The sequence below is a fragment of the Erinaceus europaeus genome, chromosome 16, assembly GCF_950295315.1.
Source record: "Erinaceus europaeus chromosome 16, mEriEur2.1, whole genome shotgun sequence".
In the NCBI taxonomy this organism is placed as follows: domain Eukaryota; kingdom Metazoa; phylum Chordata; class Mammalia; order Eulipotyphla; family Erinaceidae; genus Erinaceus; species Erinaceus europaeus.
In genome coordinates this window covers 34,790,053-34,812,470 of record NC_080177.1, presented here as the reverse complement: position 1 = coordinate 34,812,470, position 22,418 = coordinate 34,790,053, and the positions used below count along the sequence as shown (strand labels likewise).

At 41.2% G+C, this 22,418-nt stretch overlaps 1 protein-coding gene across 5 annotated transcripts in view; it reads left to right on the top strand.

Annotated features, from left to right (window-relative positions):
• The window catches only part of LOC132533436 (disheveled-associated activator of morphogenesis 1-like), a 113,886-nt gene extending 107,083 nt beyond the window's left edge, over positions 1-6,803 (top strand). For 3 of the 5 annotated variants that reach the window (XM_060174901.1, XM_060174900.1, XM_060174902.1), the window contains exon 4: positions 6,430-6,803. In XM_060174901.1, coding sequence (XP_060030884.1) covers positions 6,430-6,432 — 3 coding nt within the window. In that variant the 3' untranslated portion in view covers positions 6,433-6,803. The remainder of the gene's footprint in view (positions 1-6,429) is intronic. The other 2 variants (XM_060174899.1, XM_060174898.1) reach the window with 2 other exon arrangements.
• The last annotated feature ends 15,615 nt before the right edge of the window (positions 6,804-22,418 follow it).

Sequence of the window (22,418 nt, the reverse complement as noted above, 5' to 3'; positions counted from 1 at the left end):
GGTTATTTTACATTTCTGACACTTAGAACTAAAATTTAGGGAAAGATAAATCCTCAGGTTGCTATGTATACAGAAGACATTGTTTTGGCTCATCTGAGTATAGATTTTTTTTAAAAAAATTTATTTATAAACCCCGGCTCCCCACCTGCAGGGGAGTCGCTTCACAGGCGGTGAAGCAGGTCTGCAGGTGTCTATCTTTCTCTCCTCCTCTCTGTCTTCCCCTCCTCTCTCCATTTCTCTCTGTCCTATCCAACAACGACAACAACAATAATAACTACAACAATAAAACAACAAGGGCAACAAAAGGGAATAGATAAGTAAAATAAATAAATAAATAAATTTATAAAATGTAAATACTGACAAGACTATAGGATAAGAGAGGTACAATTCCACACAATTCCCACCCCCAGAACTCCATATCCCATTCCCTCCCTTGATAGCTTCCCTATTCTTTATCCCTCTGGGAGTATGGACCCAGGATCATTATGGGGTGCAGAAGGTGGAAGGTCTGGCTTCTGTAATTGCTTCCCCGCTGAACATGGGCGTTGGCAGCTTGATCCATACTCCCAGCTGAGTACAAATCTTTTTATCCCCTTAAAATTGGGAAACAATATGAAGTTGGGAGTGGAGATCATGCACAGGAAAGGGCAGGGAAATGGGAGCAACTTACTGGGGGGGGGCGTTCTTCTTTCCCAGATTTTATTACACCCTTGACAGCAGTTGAAAGTTAATCATGGAAAACTACTGCCCCTTAGATTAGAATAGGCAAACCCTGGAGAATAGTAATGACCTCAGGCTTGCAGCTGCTGCTCACTTTTCAATTTCTAGGACTATCAAATCCCCTCCCAGCCTTGTCTCATATGCACATTGGTAGGGTTGACTTTTTGTAGGAGGATAGATACGGATGTGGCCATTGGCCTCAGAATTCCATTTCTTGACAGTACCTGGCTGGGTTGCACACGTCACTGGGATTGTGATTCTCCCTCTAGCTTCTTTCCAGCATCTTGGAGTCCTTATGTGACTTAATAGTGGCAGAGCTGAGTGAGAAAGGCTTTTTTTTTTTAACTCTTTGGGGAATTTCATGGGGTTATAGAACTGTCTCACTTTAAAATGAATAATAACATTGCTTGACTAAGGATTTTCTTGATTAGAATTTATCAGACTGTTAAAGCTATACTATACATTTTGTTTGAAAATGAGGAGAACACCAAAGACCTAGGCAGGGAGAGAGTATTGTGTATCCCCATCTTTATAAATTGGCCAACCTGTTCCTTAGGAATGAATTTTCAGAATGGAGCCTGTGACGGCCATACTTAATGCTGGGAACAGATTATTTCCTTAGAATATCTTCTGTGTAGACTTTTTCAAATCAGATTTAGCACTAAAAATCCAAACCACATCCATTTGTAAAGTCCAGGGAAAGCCACACACCCATGGCTCCTTCAGATTTTCCATCTTTCAAGATTAGAACCCAGGGCATTACACACATTCTCACACATAGTGAAGGCATAGAGTAAGGGCTCACTGAAACCAACAGAAATAGATATATGAGTTGGTGAAAAGCAGGATTTCTGTTTGACAGTCAACAGCAGTTATGAAGGCAAGGAGAGTGAGAACTAAAAATGGGCCGGGCCTTTCTTAGTCAAGTGACTCTTTTCCATCCAATAGTGACTTGAATTCCAGCAATGGCTATCAGCTTATCAAGCTCTGTGTTCATTTCTAGAAACTTTTCTATCTAAGTTTCTGGTTGAAACCCCATTTCTCGAGCCAAAAAAGCAAAACTATTTCGGAGACTAAAAGAATTGGAAAGAAATTAACTGGAATTGTGCCTAATTGAGTAGTCTGGGGGAGAGCAAGAGATGGATGTTGTGGCCTTGCTGAAAGTCCAAACAAATCTGTAAAAATTACTGAAGCAGTTGGTCAGCCATAGTTTGTCATAGGCAGCAATCCACTGTCACATTTTTTAACTTTCATGAGAGGTCCAACAAAGGTCCTGTTGGTAAAGCTTTGGGTATTTTCAAATAGGAAATGTTTGTGGTTCTTATCTTTAAAGGTAATTCCCTTTCTAGTTCCAATCACAACATACTCTTTTGTTTAAGTGAGGTTTTTCCCAGTCTCTAGCCAGAAACTGCATCTGTTAACAATCTTTTGGATTTTAAACTGAAGCTTTTTAAACAATGAGCCATCTGACCACGAAAGGCATCTGGCCATGCTGTATTTGCTTATTGTTAACATGATTTTTAAACCCTGGGAACAATAAGGAGTAGGTCATCAGAAAGGAGAAAATAGAATGGTGTATGCACTGTATTATGTCAATAGCAATCTTATCAACATAAGCAGAAATCTTTCACAATCGTAACACTTCACAGGGACAATAATAATAGCTGTACCACTTAGCCAGCTCTTATAAGCATAAAAAAAACCAAAAACACCGTTTTCCATTTCTTGGGCTTCAGAGCTTATGAATTAAATGAATGTTGCTAGATGTTGTTAGCTATAGTGGCAGCAAGTATTTGAGGAAACAATAAGGGTTGCATGACTATACCAAAGTTTTCTTCCTTCCATTTCTGATTTCTAAAGCCAAAGTTTAATTTAATGGATTTCAGTTCTTCATATTGCATTTCTGAATCTTGGAGAAGATGAATTATTGCTCCGATACTGAGTTTATTTGACTCTAGCTTAATTAAATCGTTCAAGAATCTTGCCCTTTTTTGCCTATAGCTTAGCTTTTGTGATTTGCAGAGGGCCGACTTGTTACTAAGCATGTATTGACATATCTAGAAAAGCAGCTGTATGCTATTTTCCATTCACTCCTTTTATTCAATTTGCATACCCTAACTGGATCACTCCCTTGTGCTTCTTCAGAAAAAAGGGAATTCTCCTTTCAGCACACACCCTCACACATAGACCCAGACCCAGAGTTTTATTGTGTGGGATCGTCAAAGTGCAGTCCTTTAGTTCCCTTGAGAGTTAAGGCCTTCCTCTGTTTGGAGTGCAAGAACAGGTGGGTTAATTCAAACTCAGATTTAAAGTAACATTGGCTAGTGCAGTGGGATTAAAGACAAAAGGAACCATCCATGTTCTGTATTGCTGTCAGACATGCAAACCAGAAGACTCACTGACCACTTTGAACCATGCAGTGCCACCTACGTCAGTGAGCGAGCTGATGTTGTTGTGCTTCCATCTTGTCACCTAGAAAGCAGCTGGCTTGTGTACGCATTCTCTGTACATTTTCACTCAAATACATTGCTTTTTGTTCCTTCTGCTGATACTTTTAAAAGGTCAAGTTTAAACTGTTGATCTAATCTGATCTTTATTAAACTCAGTTCATAGCACTTATTAGGATATCTTTAGGGCTGGAGAGGTAGCATAATGGATATGTAAAGACAGCATAATGTTTATGCAAAAGGTTTTCATGCTTGAGGCACTGAGGTCCCGGGTTCAATCCCCAGCATCATTATAAGGTCCTAGGTTCAATCCCCAGCAACATTATAAGGTCCCAGCATCATTATAAACCAAAGCTGAGCAGCACTCTTTTAGTTATCTATTTATCTCTTTAAAAATAAATACAATTTTTTTTTATAAAACGGGGATGTTGACAAGACCATAGGATAAGAGGGGTATAAGTCCACACAATTCCCCCCACCAGAACCCCCTATTCCACCGCACCCCCCTTTGAAAGCTCTCCCATTCTTTATCCCTCTAAGAGTATGGACCCAGTAGTATAGGATGTAGAAGGTGGAGGGTCTGGCTTCTATAATTGCTTCCCCACTGAACATGAGAGTTAGCAGAGCCATCCATAATCCCAGCCTGTCTCTTTCTCTTTCCCTAGTGCGGCAGAGATCTGAGGAGGTGGGATTCCAGGACACTTTGGTGGGGTCGTCTGCCCAGGGAAGTAAGGTTGGCATCATGGTTATCATCTGGTACTTGGTGGCTGAAAAAAGAGTTAAGATATAAAGCAAACAAATTATTGACTAATCATGAACCTAAAGGCAAGAATATTGCAGATGAAGATTTGGGGGTCTCCATTTTGGAAAAAGCTAGTAGGTCTATTTTAGGTATATTCCAAGGGGCCCATGACTTTACTAGTTTTTGCCCGAGTCTGACAGCTAACATGTAGGTGGATCCAAGGTATTATCTGGGGAGATGGTGTCAGAGTTGGAAAAAGGACTAGAAAGCTGGATCAAGGAAGAGAGTAGCTCCCAAATATGGGGAAAGTATATACTGTTAACTGTAAACCTCATTGATTTGATCTGGAGCCCATATTCAATGCCTATATAACCTCTGTATCCCTATAGGTCTGAGCTCACATTCTGTGGTCACAGCTAGGAACATTCCAGAATGCACTAATTTCAGGATCCATCTTCTGCAGGTAGTAGTTAGAGTATGTTGTCCAATCTCCCTTCGGAGAATGGAACATTCCCTACCTTTGTTGATCCACATTGAGAGCCAGGTCCTGTAGGGGTCCACAAAGGGGTCCATTATATTGTTCCTCATGGATATGACCAGAGACTGTGAAGAGAGGGATCTGTTAAATGTCTAGGCCCATCATGTCTGTGTGGGAATCCCAGGACTCCCTGACTAGGGCCCCAGGTGGTGGGGTGGCCTGGTAGTGGCCAAAGAGTCATCATTAAAGCATACCAGTCTCTTGCCCTTATCCAGCTTTTGTAGTCCTTACTTTGTCTGACAAGGTTAGCTTTGGAGTGATTGAGGGAAGTGGAATAGGAAGTAGGTAAGGAGGGTATCTAGGTTTAAGTAGAAACTATTTGATTAGGTACTTTAAAGTTAACCTAACTGCCAAATAATCTAGTTATAGCAATAACTATCTATTGACTTCTTAAACCCTTAGACATCAGGAACCTTCCCTACTCTCTAAAAAACCCATATTTCTCCCACTCCTGAAACCTCTGGGGGGGGGGGGGGCTCACTTTCCTTCATGCTTCTCCCAATTCATACCAATTGATACTGTGTTTGGTGATCCCAACCTGTTCAGTGCAACCAGTACCACCTGGACATGTTTCACTTCAGACTGTGTCCAGAGATGTCAGGTGCGGAATGTCAACCCTTCAGCTTCATTACTCTGGTGAGACCTTTCCTAGCTCATAGGACTCCTTTATTCTATTTTGGGTAATGCACTTCCTAACAAAGCCTCAAAACATAGATATATTAGATATAGACCAGGGCATATGTACACAGGTATCCATAAGTTAGGGGAAAATACACACCTGAAAGCAATAGCGCACAATAGTTTTCAGTGAGTCAATAAATGCAGCAAGCAAGCAGAAAGACCTGAAAAAGACACCATAAAGTATCTAATCAAATACAACATTTAAAAGCATAAAAAATACAACTTTAAAAAAGGAAATCTTTAAAGAGGTTTACATTTTTGAAAAATGAGAAGACTAAAATAACTAAAGGTTATTCTGCCTAGAGAAGAGGCAGTCAGATAGGGAAACTCCAGTACAAACTAATGTTCACCGGGCATGCTTCAAAGAAGCTATATTATCTGTTGAAATATTGCCAACTAACTGTTGGTTAAAAGCAGTTGTCACAGGTCCTCTCAATCAAAGATGCTTCCCAATCTGATCCTTATCCTCCAGACTTCCTATGTGACTCATAAGGTGCTCCTGTTTTGATGCAGGAGAGGACTCCAGAAGCCAGTTCTCTTGTTGCATCATTGGTTCCAATTCACTCATGCCTACACAAGATTGGTTGCTGATTGACCTGAAGATGGTCACCAAACTATTTGATAGTGTACATCCAGAGCCCCAAACCATCTTGTAGGGGTTGATGTAGGCAAACAACTATATTGCAGTGTCGTCTCGAAAAGCCAGTGACTTACAAACAAGGAGGATGATCATATTATGAGACATAAACATAACAGAGTATCTTGCAAGCATTGAACTTATGTTTGGTGGAGGCAAGTTTTGTTGTACCCAGCAGAGCATACATGTTACCATACTGAAGGACCCAGGCTCAAGTCCTTGGTTCTCACCTACAGGGAAGCTTCATGAGCAGTGAAGCACTGCTTTAGGTATCACTCTTTCTCTGTCCCTCTCTATTCTCCCCTTCCCTCTCAATTTCTCTCTGTTAATGTATCAAAAACAAAAACAGAGATGGAAAAAAAAATTGTCCATGAGGAGCAATGAATTCATCTCGCAGGAACTAAGTTGCAGTAATAACCCTGGTTTAAAAAAAAAAAAAAAAGAAAGAAAAGTCATGTTTTCAAAGACACTTTCAGGGGGCCAGGTGATGGCACACCTGGTTAAGTGCTCACATCACAGTGCACAAGGACCCAGGTTCAAGACCTTGATCCCCACCTACAGGGGGAAAGCTTCATGAGTGGTGAAGCAGGACTTCAGGTATCTCTCTGTCCCTCTCCTTTTCTATCTCCCCCTTCCCTCTCAACTTCTCTCTCTCTCTCTCCAGTAATAAATGAATAAATAAAACAAAGAAATTTTCATGAGATAAGAAACTACTCAGCAGGGGGTATGGATTGAACTGTCAATGCCCATGTCCAGCAGAGAAGCAATTACAGAAGCCAGACCATCTGTACCCCATGAAGATCTTTGGTCCATACTGCCAGAGGGATAAAGAATAAGGAGCCTTTCAATGGAGGGGATAGGATATGGAACTCTAGTGGTGGGAATTGTATGGAACTGAACCACCCTTGTACCACAATCTTGTCAATAATATTAAATCACTAATAAAAATATAATAAAATAGACTACTCAGCATAGAATAGTAAGTTTTTTGATATATAAAAATTTATAATTTGTATGATCAAAAGTTTTGCATAAAGTAAATACAGAGAGGTAGGTTGGAGAGATAGAAACTATTAGATAAAATTTTGCATGAATCACTGCTTTTTATTTATATTTACTTTTAGTTACTTATTTTCTACCAGCTATAATCACTTGGTGGTAGTGCTGGTGATTAAACCTGGGATCTCAGATATTCAGGCATGAGAGTCTTTTGCATCTGGAACCTGGTGGCTGAAAAGAAAGTTAACATACAAAGCCAAATAAATTGTTGATTAATCATGAACCTAAAGGCTGGAATAGTGCAGATGAAGAGTTGGAGGGGGTCTCTGTTTTGTAGATAGCTAGTAGGCATATTTTAGTTATATTCCAAAGGGCCTGTGGCTATACTTTTTTTTTTTTTCTTCCCCAAGCCTGAAATCTGATATGCAGGTGGATCCAAGTTACTGTCTGGGGAGATGATGTCATGGCTGGAAAAAGGAACAGATAGCTGGATCAGGGAAGAGAGAGGCAGGCTGGGAGTATGGACCTGTCAATGCCCATGTTCAGCAGGGAAGCAATTACAGAAGCCAGACCTTCCACCTTCTGCATCCCACAATGACCTTAGGTCCATACTCCCAGGGGGTTAAAGAATAGGAAAACTATCAAGGGAGGGGGTGTGATACAGAGTTCTGGTGGTGGGAATTGTGTGGAGTTGTACCCCTCTTATTCTATGGTTTTGTCAGTGTTTCCTTTTTATAAATTAAAAAAGTCTTTTGCATAACTATCATGCTATCTCTCCTGTATGATCCACAATTTTTTATAGTGCATTATTTTCACAGTGCGTTATTCTTCCTCCTCCCCTCATGGAATTATTTTCCTAATCCAATTTTATCAGACAATAAAATTTCTCTTATAAAAATACATGCGATGTGTTTTATATTGATCAGATTTCAGTCAGAAAAGCAAAACTACCGGAAAGTAGACAGAGAGAGAGAGAAGGAGAGAGCTACAGTGAAAAACTGTAGCCTGGTCAGTGTTTGCTGTCCAGTTTTGATGTAGGGTTTTCAGAGGAGGTTGAGCCCTTAGTCCTGGAACTGAACATATAATATACTTCTGGCCCAGGAGGAGGTAAAGAAAGTAGAACAATTACAAACCTGTCTGTGCTATTCCACACCAAGGAATAAGCTTACAAATTACATGTGGTCTGAAAAATAACTACTATCTTCCTTCCATCTTCCACATCTCTCTTGAGAGGGTAACTCACCCTACCAGAAGCCTGCAAGAAAGGATATTGTTCAGCCTAACTATCGTGACATTAAAATATCACCACAGGGCCATAGAGATTAGGCTAATAGCACAGGGCTTGCATGCTGAAGGTTCTCACTTCAGTCTCTGGCACTGCTAACAGTCAGAGCTGAGTGGTGCTTTCTCTAAAAAAAAAAAAAAAAAAAGTTATTTTTTTAAAAGCAGTCTACCACAAGGGATCAGAAGATCATGTACCAAGTAGTATGCACATACTACCTTGTAGAAGAACCTGATTCAAACTCCTGATCTAAAGGTGGGAAGCTTCATGGTTGTTGAAGCAGTGCTACTGGAGTCTCTCTTCCTCTTTTTTAATATCCTCCTTCCCTCTAAATTTCTGTCCCTATCATCAAACACAAAGAAAAAACAGCTACCAAGAGTGATAGATTGATTTGTCCAGGTTCTGAGTCCCATCCATAACACTGGTGGCAATAAAAAATGAAGTAAGTAAATTTTAAAGAACAATAAATAAATAAATGTCCACTGTATGTGTATATTGAAATTAGGTGACAAAAATAAATAGTATCTAAAATGGAACCAGTGCTTGTGTTGTCAAGACGCCTATTATTATTGTTTTTCTTCTTTCTCTGTCTCAGAGAGCCTTTTCTTTTTTTCACTCTTTCCAGGGTGAATTATAACAAAGATGAGTCTTTAAACCACCCAGAGTTTCCCAGCTCATTTTATCTGTGAAAACACGGTGATCTTGACCCTGATGAGATTCCCTGTTTTCTGCCCAGAAGCCTTCTAAAGGCATGTTTCTCATTGCCCTTTCCCCTCTAATAGTGCAATCTAAAAGCTAGTGACCTATTCTCATTTTTATTACAAAAGTCAGTGCTGCCAAAACGAGTAGTTGAGTTTTGATGTGAAGGCAGAAAAATCAGTATCTCTTTGCATCTGGCAAGCCAAATTTGTATTACAAAAAAAGAATGATTGTCCATGAGTATTTTCTTGCTACCTCTGATTTCTTTCTTCAATAATCCAAGGCTTTTGGTATTTTATTTTTCTCCTACTGCTTCTAGTACTGTCAGTCCAGCTATCTCTACTCCTACCCATGCCTTACAAAGTTCAGAATGGTCCTGAACTCACAGTTTGTGGTTTCAGGAGAACACTTATCATCTCTGGCTTATCATGGTGCTGGGCATTGATCCTGGGACCTCAGAACCTCAGGCATGAAAGTCTTGGGCATAGCTGCTATGTTATCTTCTTAGCCATGTGGTTTCATAAATGTTGAAGATACCCAACTTTGTCAACAAAGTCAATAAGATGAACTATAGCATACCTCTCTTCTTTGGTGCTTGAAGAAGTGAGCAAATCTAAAATATTCTGGAGTCCTTTATTGTATTAGTATGTACCTGTATTTTTTTTATTATCTTTATTTATCAGGTAGAGACAGCCAGAAATTAAAAGGATAGGGAGAGGGAGAGAAGGAGAGAGACAGACACTGCTTCATCGCTTGTGAAGCTTTCCCACTGCAGGTATGGACTGGCGACTTTAACCTGGGTCCTTGCTCATAGTGGCATGTGTGCTCAACCAGGTGTGCCACCACTAAGCCCCATGTACCTGTATTTTTTTTTTTTTAGGCTTCAGATACTGTGAATGAAATAAACTGTTGGGTGTCTTACCTTTAAAAGTCCTTTATATAAAAGGATCTGACTTTAAGACTCCTAAATGAAGCCAGTGAAATAGCTTGCTTGAATAGTGTGCTGCTTTATCAAGTGCATAACCTAGATGAACCTGGTACCCACTGCACTGAAGGACATTTTGCTGCTGTGTTCTCTCTCCCTCTCTCTCCTTCTCCCTCCCCCTCTTTTTCTCTCTCTCCCTCTCCCCCACCTTTCTCATCTTCTCTGCCTCTAAAGATAAAAGTAATCCTACATTAAAATTCTACTGCTTCACAGGCGGTGAAGCAGGTCTGCAGGTGTCTATCTTTCCCTCCCCCTCTTTGTCTTCCCCTCCTCTCTCCGTTTCTCTCTGTCCTATCCAACAACGACAACAACAATAATAACTACAACAATAAAACAACAAGGGCAACAAAAGGGAATAAATAAATAAATAAAAATAAAATAAAATTCTACTGCTTAATTATTATACACTATAATGTAATGCGCAACTCTACTTTTTCTTTATATTTATTTATTTTACCTTTTGTTGCCCTTGTTGTTGTTGTTGTTATTATTATTGTTGATGTTATCATTGTTGGATAGGACAGAGAGAAATGGAGAGAGGAGGGGATGACAGAGAGGGGGAGAGAAAGACAGACACCTGCAGACCTGCTTCACCGCCTGTGAAGCAACTCCCCTGTAGGTGGGGAGCCGGGGGCTCGAACAGGGATCCTTACGCCAGTCCTTGTGCTTTGCACCATGTGCGCTTAACGCGCTGCACTACTGCCGGGATAGCCTGAGGGTACTTCTTCCCGAGCTAGTGCTCTCTGGGTTGGAGAGAACTCAACTGGAGCTGATCTAGGCTGCTGTGTGGGAGAGGGATCAGGAACTCGTGCTGCACCAACTTCCGCAGGAGATACACTCTGGAACTCTCAGAGCCGGAAAGCAATTTCCAAGTGTCTTTAATCAGAAGAGCAGCTGTTTTTATACTATCCAAGTAGGGTGGAAACAGGATGTGATATAGAGAGGGTGGAGAGAAAAGTGACTGGTGAAAATCAGAGTGTGACAAGGAGGGGGCGGAACAGGCGAGAATCCTATAACTGAACCACCAATGCCCTGGAGTGCTTTATGTAAAAGTGATTTATGTAAATAGACCAAACCTTTGGATCAGTAAATCCCTATATAGGCATATGGATAAGAAGAAGCCAGGGGGAGATGGCAACTACCCAACATCTCCCCCTTTCTTTTTAACTTTTTGCCATAGTATCAGGAGTGTGGGGCACTTTGTGAGGCAGGGAGACTGATAAGAGGCACACCTTTTTTGGGGTTCTACTGTCCCTCCTTGCTCAACCTCTCCGTGGAGAGAGAGACTAACAGGATTGACACACCCCTCAGGCTCAAGCCCTTCCAAGCTCAACCATATCCTCACAATTTCCCAACATCTTCCTCTTACTTAATGGCCATATATAACTGGGTCAATGTCTGTAAAAGGCTTCATCTCTGTCAGGGGAATAGCAGTATAGGGGTGAACGGAAACCTGTTGGGTAGAAAGCAGAATGATAGTGTGTAAGTGTCTTTAAAAAGAACTAGCACAAGACGGAGGGATAAGTAAGAGTAGCAAGAGACAGAGTGAGCCTGATGGGTGGAGGAGTGGGGGCCTGATAAGCCGAGGGGCTAGAGGGGTGATCTGGTATTGCAAAATCCCGAGTCAGCTGGCGGTAAGTTCTATGAACTGCTATAGTCATTCTTCAAGAAGTCCAGCAGTATAAAAGGAGTGTCCAGCAAGTTCTATAGAAGCATCAGTCCAATGTCAAAGGCCAGGAAATAAATGCCACACGTCTATCTTGATGGAGGAGGACGGCCACCGGAACTTTTCTTCTCTGTAGAAAGTGACCTGGAACCGCCAAAACATGATGGGCGAAACAGAAGCAGGAAGAGCAGACACCGATGATTGAGAGAAAGTCTTGTCCTTCGGAGTCTGTGAATCAGGTTCTCTAGATCGTGTCAGGTCACATCATGGGTTTCGGGGGATGGCTGTAATTGTGGGTGATGTCAGAGGTCAGGGGTCCAAGATGGATTTCTGGGGATTCTATGTGAGCAGATGCTTCTTTATGCGAAGGCTTGTCATAGCTGTAGTCAATTACTTATGAAAAAACTTTGTAACAAATTAGAAGTTTACTACAATTGATAACTCAATGATTATAACTGGTTTAGGTATCTTTATAATTTTGTGTAAAGGTCATCTTACGTGACCTCATGTAGCAGTCTTTATATAGCAAAGTTTTCATACCGAGTTTAAGTTACATATATTGATTCTTGACTATTTTTACTAGACTATTTGACTATTGTTACTAGAGTTAACACATTTTAGTGACAATTTTTTTTTTTTTTGGTACATTTACAATATCAGATTGATGCCAAATTTGTTGTGGATTAATTTCCACAAGATAGCTTACAGGACATTTTTGGGGGCCCTCCAAAAATGTCCTGTATAGAGAATCTGTATTTTAACTTAGGAGATGAAGAATTGTCACATTGAATATTTAGAGTTTTACCTTAAACACTCAGTTACTTAAATGAATTGATTTTACCTCTTCTCGTAAAAATGTAACTTCCAAGTTACAATTTAACTGTTAAGTTAATGTTTACCAAACTTGAAACACGCATATTAAACATATAGTTTATAACACACAGGAGGAGAAAAACTTGTAAATAAGATATATCATTTCAAATGTGAATTTAGAACTACTGTCATAGTTGAACCATCTTTACTCACACAGTTTAAGACTAAACATTTCATATTGGTATCAAGACTTAAAAAAGAAATCAAAAGGGGGAATGAATAATTTATGGACTGTTTCTGGACATCTCCAGAAACCATGGCTGCGTCCAGCCGTTTGATATAAAGTCAGTTAACTTTCAGAGTACTCTGAGCACAATGGGTCATACAAAAATTTTGGTCACTCAATTTTTTTTTTTTTTTTCACTCACTCACTCACTCACTCACAAAACACAACTGGCCAGTCATAGCATAAGACATTCATTCGGGGGGGGGAAGTTCTGTGAATCAGATTTTTTTTTTTTTTTTGATTCTGCCATGCTGTATTATGGATCCTGGGGTGCATCCTGTAGCCAGTCCTCTTGCAGCCAGTCTTCTTGCAGTGTTTCTTGTTCTTCAGGGATATCAGCGCCATCATGTTGGTATTGCCGGACATGGCGGGCAGGAACCCAAACAGGCTTGGAGTAATTTTGTGGAAAAATACATGCGAAACCCCTCCCCATAGTCAACAGGGGGTCAGGTCCTTTCCAAATTTTATCAAGTGGGTCTTTCCATTTGACTTTAATAGCTGGGAGGGTGGGTGGTGTTTGCCAATGAAGAATTATAGGAGGTTGGTTGGAGTTTTTGTAAATATTAAAGAGATTTAATGTAGTTAAGGCTTTTGCCAGCTGGATATTAGGGGGGTACATTTCCCCTTTTTCTTTATTTAATTGAGCCTTAAGAGTTTGATGGGCCCTCTCAACAATGCCTTGTCCCTGTGAATTATACGGAATGCCTGTAGTATGAGTAATGTTCCAGAGGGAACAAAAATCTTTAAATTGTTTGCTGGTAAAAGCAGGTCCATTATCCGTTTTAAGTTGAAGAGGTAAGCCCATTACAGCAAAACAGGAGAGCATATGGCTTATAAGCTTTTTTGAGTTTTCTCCAGTCTGAGCTGTAGCCCACATAAACTTAGAGAAGGTATCAATTGAGACGAACACATATTTTTGTTTGCCAAAGTTAGGTATGTGGGTAACATCAATTTGCCAAAGAGCGTTGGCTTTTAAACCTCGAGGATTAACCCCTAGAGTCTGAATAGCAGGTGTTTTGATTAGACCTGCACAGGAGGAACATGTAGCAAGAATACGTTTTAACTGTGGCAGAGGAATATCAGGAAATCGAGCTCGAAGACCTTTAAGATTAACATGGGTTAGGGAATGAAAGTCAGCAGGATTAGAGACAGAGGCTAGGAGAATTCCTGTGGAGGCAAGGCGGTCAGCTGCAGCATTCCCTTCGGACAGGGGACCAGGAAGAGGGCTGTGGGAACGTAGGTGCTGAACATACAGTGGATGGGTTCGAGAACAGAGCATAGAGGCAATTTGAATTAAAAGAGGAGAAAGTGGGTTGTCATCAATTCTTACATAAGATCGCGCAAGCCATGGAAGTAAGTTAACAGTATACACACTGTCAGAAAAAAGGTTGAAGGATTCTGGTACAGCTTTTAATGCAAGGAAAACAGCATAAAGTTCTTTGTACTGAGGGGAATTATCAGGAAGTTCAGTAAAGAGAGGTTTGGGGTATTGCTGGTCTGGATAATATATAAGGGCAGCAGCTCCCTTTTTTCCACCATCAGTGAACACTGTAGGAGCAGAGGGGATGGGATCTCGAGAGAAAAGTTTAGGTACTAGTAGAGGCAACAGAGGTAAAGAAGCTATCAAATTATTAGAGGGAAAATGATTATCTAATTGTCCTGGAAAACCCATTAAACTTATGGCAAAACGAGAATGGTGGCGTATGAGCCATTCTGTATCAGTGAGAGAAAAGGGAAGAATGATTGAATCTGGTTCCCTTCCTAAGACCTGAACCGATCTGTTTCTTCCTTGGCGAACCATAAATGCTAAGGCATCAATCTCGGTAAGGAGTCTTGGAGCTCCGCCTACTGGCGTATGAAGCCATTCGAGAACGCCATGTTTCTGCCACAATGCCCCCACTACCGTGGGGGTGGAGTTAAAGATTAGAAGATTTACTGGAGAGGAGGGGGAGAATCGAACGAGGTGCATGTCCTGGAGAGCCTGGTTAACTTTTTCCAGAGCCAAGGATGCTTCGGGGGTTAACATACGCTTTGAGGAGGGCTGTTTGTTTCCTTTTAACAGATCGAACAGTGGTTGCAGGCAGCTCGTAGGCAGATAAAGATACTGCCTAAGCCAATTCAAATTTCCAAGAAAACTTTGTAAAGAAGCAAGAGTGAGATTAGAAGGAAAAGTAACACAAGGTTTTAAAGGACGAATCTGCGTTAGGGAAATCTCTGAGCCTAAGAAAGATATTGGAGGGATTAGCTGTATCTTCTCAGGAGCTACATTAAGTCCACTTCTCTTTAAGGCAGGGATTAGAAAATCACGTAGGGCGGAGAGATCTGTATCTAATTCTCCCCATATTAACACGTCATCCATATAATGAAAAACCTTAAGGCCCTTATGAATATATGGAAAAAGGGCAGATTTAACAACCTCTTGACAAATAGTAGGACTATTAGCCATGCCCTGGGGCAGTACCACCCATTCAAATCTATCGGCAGGGCTGGCATTATTAATAGAAGGAACAGAGAAAGCAAAACGTTTACAATCTTGTGGGTGTAAGGGAATAGAGAAAAAACAATCCTGTATATCAATAGCTATGATTGGAATTCCTGTGGGAATTGCGGAAGCAAGAGGCAAACCCCTTTGGGGGGAGCCCCAAACCTGCATGGTTTTATTAACTGCACGAAGATCTTGGAGGAGGCACCATTTTCCTGAGCGCTTTTTAATTACAAAGACTGGAGTATTCCATGGGCTCCGAGAATGACGAATGTGTCCCAACGATAACTGCTCTTGGACGAGTTTTTTAAAAATTTCTAGCTTCTCCCTAGGCAAAGGCCACTGTTCCACCCAGACAGGCTCATTAGAAAGCCAATCTAAGCGGGGAGTTCTGTTACGAACAGTGGCAGTTAGTATTGGGGGTGCTGGTTGGGTCTAGCAGTCTCACAGGAGTGAGTGTGGTGTCCTGCAGAGGTGTCTGAGGATATCACTACATCTAAAGATTCCAGCAAGTCTCTTCCCAATAAATTGGTGCTTATATCAGCTATTAAAGGCTGAAAGCGTCCGGTAGTCCCTTCTGGATCTTCCCACACAAGGGAATCTCGTGTGCGGAATGCCTGAGTCAATCCTCCAACACCATGTAAGCGTGGTCCTGGGAGGAGTTCCCAACTCTGGGGAACCTCTGCTTGTCTTAATATTGTCTTATCTGCTCCCGTGTCAATCAAACACTTAAAAGGAATATTACCAATCTTTACTGTCATAGTTGGGTGACCCCTTTCTAAAACAGGGGTGGTCCATAAAATCTCAGGCTCTGAATTCGAGCTGTTCTCTTGCTCCAGCCGGTTATTTCTATGTTGGAAGTTCCCACATACCACGGGTTCCTCCTTCTGCTCACCCTCTGTTATTGTTACTTGGCGTGGTGGGTATAGCGACGGATTGGGTCCCAAGCTGGGCTTCTGTTTGTGGAAGAAGGGCACAGCACCAAGCGGGCGACCTGCTTCCTTCCCTCTTGGGGGCGGGGCTAAGGGAAGCCCCATACCTAGTTTAAATCCCTGTTTACATTTGGCAGAGGCGTGCCGTTCCTATGGAACCTTGACCAACAATCTCTCCTCCAGTGAAATCCTTTCTGGCATCTGGGACAAGGCATTCGTGGTCTCTGATTCCCTGTCTGGAGGCGGGGTTGCCCTGATTGGAGGTGGGGTCGCCCTGACTGGAGGCGGGGTCGCGGTCTATTTTCTGGACATTGGTTACGCCAATGCCCTTGGCGACCGCACTGAAAGCAAGCTCCTTTTTGCTTATGTAAGGTAGCTGCATAGGCCTGTAACATAGGTCCTTGAAAAGAGCTTGATCTGAGATCCTGTGTAGCTAGAATCCAAGTATCTGGGTGTTCGTTTTTAAGAGTGATACAGGCCTGTCGAAAATGCGGAAGCATTCCATCCCAGACTATGGATCGCAGAAGGAGAAAACGAGCGTCAGGATTATAAATCTTCCTTTCCAAACTCGACTGGACCCTGGCAATGAATTTAGCGAGGGATTCATCAGGTTCTTGTTGCAGGGAGAGAATGGGGGCTGAGGCTGCTCCCATGGGTGGTGTTAATCGCTCCCATGCTTTTAATGCACACAGGCGTACTTGATCAAAATACCCCGCTGGAAACTTGGCTTCCGCCTGTTGAATCCCTGTTTCTAATTGGCCTGTTCCAAACAATGCATCAAAATTACCCTCTGGCTGATTTTGAATATTTTTCCGCGATTGTTGTAAACATTCATCGCGAAAGAATGCCTCCCATTGCAGGAAGAGGGGGCCTGGGAGCGTAGCACGAGTCACATCTCTCCAATCTTGAGGGGTATTAAGGTTCTGAAGCAGGCCTTGTAAAATGGACCTGGTCCATGGGGCATGAACACCGTCATCTTTGATAGCCTGGCGTAGTTCCTTCAGGTCTGTGGCGGAATATGGATACCAGGCCTGAGGTTTTTGTCTATTGGGGGCAACATTGACCGGAAATGTGTGGACTTCCTCTGATAAGTGTGTAGTGGTAGGAGGAGTCACTGAAGTGGAAGCTTCTGGACAAGTGGCCGAAGAAGTGGTTTTGGAGGCTACAGGAGAATTCGGACATGTGTCTGTCAAAACAGGGTGGGGTGAAGAAGCAGCCGTGGAGGCAGCAGGAGGTTCCGGACATGTTTCTGCCAAAATGGGGGTGGCCGAAGAAGTGGCTGTGGAGTCCAAAGGAGAATTCGGACACGTGTCTGCCAAAATAGGGGCCTCAGGGCAAGATGCCAAAATAGGGGCCTCAGGGCAAGATGCAGAGGAATTAGGGTGGGTCAAGATCACAACAGGCCTTTGCTTCTTCTTGTTTTTAAGGTGCTGGTTAAGTTCTATGATTACTTCCTTTATCTCTTGGACCTCAGCCTCTAGTTTCTTAAGCCTTTTGAGAGGTTGCCCTATATATCCCTTAAAAGCTGCTATGATGATCAACAGGATATAAGGTGAAGCCCCGAGAAAAATGTCCCAGATATATAAAAATTGTATACTGGAAAAAGAATGCAGGATTTGGAAAAGATTTTCCATGGTGGAAAGATCTCCGGAAAACAATAAAAAAGAAAAAAAAAATCACAGTGCCTTAACACAATATTGCAGATACCCAAAAGGTGTGTACTTATCTAAGATGTCTTCTTGTAAATCTGCTGCTTACGGGTCCCTGTTCCGGGCGCCAGATGCCGGGATAGCCTGAGGGTACTTCTTCCCGAGCTAGTGCTCTCTGGGTTGGAGAGAACTCAACTGGAGCTGATCTAGGCTGCTGTGTGGGAGAGGGATCAGGAACTCGTGCTGCACCAACTTCCGCAGGAGATACACTCTGGAACTCTCGGAGCCGGAAAGCAATTTCCAAGTGTCTTTAATCAGAAGAGCAGCTGTTTTTATACTATCCAAGTAGGGTGGAAACAGGATGTGATATAGAGAGGGTGGAGAGAAAAGTGACTGGTGAAAATCAGAGTGTGACAAGGAGGGGGCGGAACAGGCGAGAATCCTATAACTGAACCACCAATGCCCTGGAGTGCTTTATGTAAAAGTGATTTATGTAAATAGACCAAACCTTTGGATCAGTAAATCCCTATATAGGCATATGGATAAGAAGAAGCCAGGGGGAGATGGCAACTACCCAACACACTACCGCCTGACTCCCAACTCTACTTTTTCTAAGATAATTAGAATTCAAATAATAACTATGGGGAATAATTTACATAGTCAAAGACCATCCAAAGTGTTACTGGAGGAAACCAGATACTATTACTAGTTGCATGACCTGGGACATATAACTTCTCTAACTAATTTCTCCTTTGAACAATGAGGCCAACTTCATAGGTGTGTTGTGAAATTGGAGATAATATCATCTAGCTATTATCATGATAATGTTAGCTGCCGTCTTAGTTGTCAGTGTTGGCAACTGTGATCATAATATACATATGCTAACTTGGGGTTCATTTTCATAGTCTTACATTTGAATACCTGGTTTCTCAAAACAGGAGACATATTTGAGAATCACCTCTCCCATTCGAAACACGTGACCATCCAGAGGCTGGCTAGTAAGGTAGAAGGATAAGAAAAGAGGCCTAGAAAGTATTGCTAGGAGGAGAGCTTGAGGAAGAAATTCAAGAGCAGTAGGTAACAAAATGTCTTCCTTTTTAGTATTTTTGTTTTTTATAGAGACAGAGAAATTGAGAAGGAAGGGGGAGACAGGACTGCAGGCAGGACTTGGGGACTTTGAAGTAGGACCCCTGTGCAGTTATATGTGTTCACAACCCAGTGCACTATTACCCAGTCCCAGACTGTTTTAGTTTCTGGTTAGCTCTAGGAATCAATTTCAGGAACACCCTTGCTTTACATTTGTGAGGACTGGAGACATGAGAATGTCAAACTCTGCCTGTTTTCTCTTTTTCACCTATGTGCCCACCATACTGGTTTGGTTCCCTGCTGATCAGTAGTAGCCAAGAAGAAAGACCTTCACTTCATTGGGTTTGCCCAGAAAAGTGATACAGTGATAAAGATAAGTTCCAATGGAACTTTGAGAAGTGGGCATATGTCAGGATTAACCATTAGTTTCACAGAATTAAAATTCTGACTTTGCTGCCTAGAAAAAGGCAAATGGTTAATATATAATATATAATTCAAGTTTTTTTAAGTAAGAGGATTAAATAATATTTTAAAAGATAAAAATATTGCTATGCTGTTGTTTGTAATAGGGGGGAATTCCCTCTATAGGTCACAACTCTAAGAGGTTTTATTACAGAAATCAATTTTTACAAGTAAGTGACTGAGTAGGTCTAAGTGAGCCAGATTTATAAATGCCCTACTCAGGAACACAATCTATTGAAAGTTACAGCATTGTAATTCAATAATGCAGTCTAACTGTTTGATTTTCAACATTGAACTAACAAAGAATAAGGTCAGCACTGAAAAGACAGTCAGTGTTTCAACATTTTGCAGATATTAAGCCTTATTACCAGAGCAAATTTTCTGAGTTCCAGTAAATTGGTATATTCTCATGTAAAAAACAAACAAAAATCCTAACAAATAACAGCCCCCCACCCCAATCATGGGCTAAACTATTATTTTCTGATTAAATGTTTTACTTTTTAATGTGAAATTTTCAATATGCAAAAAAGTAAAGAATAAGTGGCCTTATTTAACAAACTCTAACATTTTACCTCTGCCTTAAAATTGGAAAGAAATAACCCCAACTTCATAGATATCTAATTTTTGACGGGGGTGGGGGGCAAAACTATCAAATGGAGAAAGAATCTCTTCAACAAATAATTTTGGGGAAAGTGGGTTGAAACATGCAGAAGAATGAAACTTAACCACTACATTTCACCACACACAGAAGTAAATTCCAAATGGATGTAGGACTTGGATGTTAGACCAGAAACTATGAAATACTTAGAGGAAATATTAGCAGAACTCTTCTCTTTCTCTCCTTTTTTTAAAAAAATCATATTTATTATTTATTGGAAAGAGACAGATATCAAGAGAGAAGGGGGAGACAGAGAGGAAGAGAGACAGAAAGATGCCTGTAGCCCTGCTTCACCACTCGTAAAACTTTCCTCCTGCAGGTTTTAACAGACTACTTACATAGTGTAGTGGCTCTGCACAAAGGCCTTCATGCAGCAGACATTCAGGTTCAAACCCTGGTCTCACCACAAACCAGAGGTACACCCCTCTGGCACATCGGGGTTAAGTGCATATAGTACGAAGAAGCAGAAGGTCCTGCACAAGGATCCCAGTTTGAGCCCTAGGCTCCCCCACCTGTGGGAATGCTGGGGTAGTCACTTCACAAATGGTGAATCAGGTCTGCAGGTATCTCTATTTCTGTCTCCCTATCTTCCCCTCCCCTCTCAATATCTCTCTTTCCTATCAAAAAAAAAAAAAAATGGTCATAGAAGTAGTGATTTGTAGTGTATGCCCTAGCACTACAAATTTTGCCCTGGAGGCAAAAAAAAGAGTGGTTTTAATAATTTACATCATCACTGGATTAGTTGCCAACTATCTGAGGAAAGGAGACCAACGTCTTATTGCCCTTGATCAGTGACTTCACATAAATTGTAATGTATCATGTACAAGCAGCTACCACTGCAGTCTTCTTTCATATGTCTTATTTGATTTCATATATTTTGTATAGAGGAAGAAAGAAATTGAGAGAGAAGGGGGGAAAGAGGGGGGAGAGAGAGAGAGAGCTGAAGTACTGCTTCACCACTTGTGAGACTTCCTCCCTACAGGTAGAAACTGGGGGCTTGAACCAGAATCCTTACACATTGTAATATGTGCTCTCTACCAGATGTGCTACTACCCAGCCCACCTTTCATATGTCTTAAAAAATCAAATTGAAACACAGATTACTGGAAAAGAAAGTGCTGTTTATTTAAATAAAAAGTCTAAGTTTTAGGTGGCAAAAAACATTCATTCAAGTACCCATAAAGTACAAAATTGCAGATTATTAGACATATATATATATAATAGACAGAAAATTCACTTAGGATTCTGTTTATCTAGCTTGACCTCCCAGGAATCTGTGTGTGATTCACTCTTCCTCTCCATTAGATTTCGTTGTACCCCCAGTTCCAGGCAAACTACGCTTCCATCTTTAGCAAGGTGTTGACTGATCTGTGTCCAAGAAGTAGTCTGAAACCTTCACCATTTCTCTAGCAGGTGACTCAAGTGCAGGTGCAGGGCCAGCATATCTGTACAAATAACTGATTGATTGCAATTGGAAATCACATAAGTGGTTTCTGTCTCCTCCTCTAACTATACAGAACAAATTCATCTTGAGCATCTCCTTACAAATATTGTGAAAGCTTCTCTCCTCTACTTTTCTTTCTTTCTTTCTTTCTTTCTTTCTTTCTTTCTTTCTTTCTTACTTACTTACTTTCTTCCTTCCTTCCTTCCTTCCTTCCTTCCTTCCTTTCTTTCTTTCTTCCTTTCTCTCTTTCTTTTTAAATTTTGTGGAGCTCCTAGAGCCCTCACACATGCACAATTTCACCATTCTAGGCTGATTTTTCACCCAGAGCACCTCCTCTGTGAAGCTAGACCTAATCTGGTCTGTGTGTGTGGCAGGGCATGCACCCTACCCAGTGAGCTGTCTCCTCTGGCTCAAGCCTTTCTTAGTTTATTATGCCACTCTATTCCTTCATATACTAAGAAATTGCAATGTGTGACTTTGCTGTCTTTTTTCTCATGTCTAAATTCTGAACTTGTCTTTATGTATAAATCAATGCATGAATAGTTCAGTCTGCTCTGCTTTGCTCTTTGTAGAAACAGTATGTATCTTTTTTGCAGATATCATTTCCCTTTGGAGTGTCTTATACATTAATTTCTTCACTTATTGATATTCTTTTAACTAAGTTTTTATCCATAGTATTAACCCTAATAGAAGTTGATAGAACATAACCTGTGTTTGCATTCACTAATAATCATTTAAACAACAAAAATAAATAATGTATGGCTTAGAAAAAAGTACAATATCTTAAGTTGAACAAGCTTATTACTGTGGAGTCACAGGGAGTATGGGGGCTGTGTTTCATGTGGAGTTCTATTTCCCTCTCTGGAACGGAGACTGGAGAAACAAATCCCTTAGCTTTGACTATTATTTGTCACTCGTACCTACATTTGTGTTGGGCCACTGGGAGAACACTCCTGCTTCAGTTACAGTGACTAAAAAGATTTGTAACTTTGGATTTCTGTAGAACCCTTGGAGGGTAATGGTTCTCAGCTATTGCTGAACATCTATTTTTGGCTTCCAAACCTTAATGTTAATCAGGTTCTTTGTAACAAATCCCTTTTCACAGGCCTGGTACAGGACAAATACCATCATGTGATGATCATAGCATTCGGAGTACATGACTCTCTTGGAGCTCTTAATCTTAGCCATAGAGTGCTTGTCAGTAGTACTGA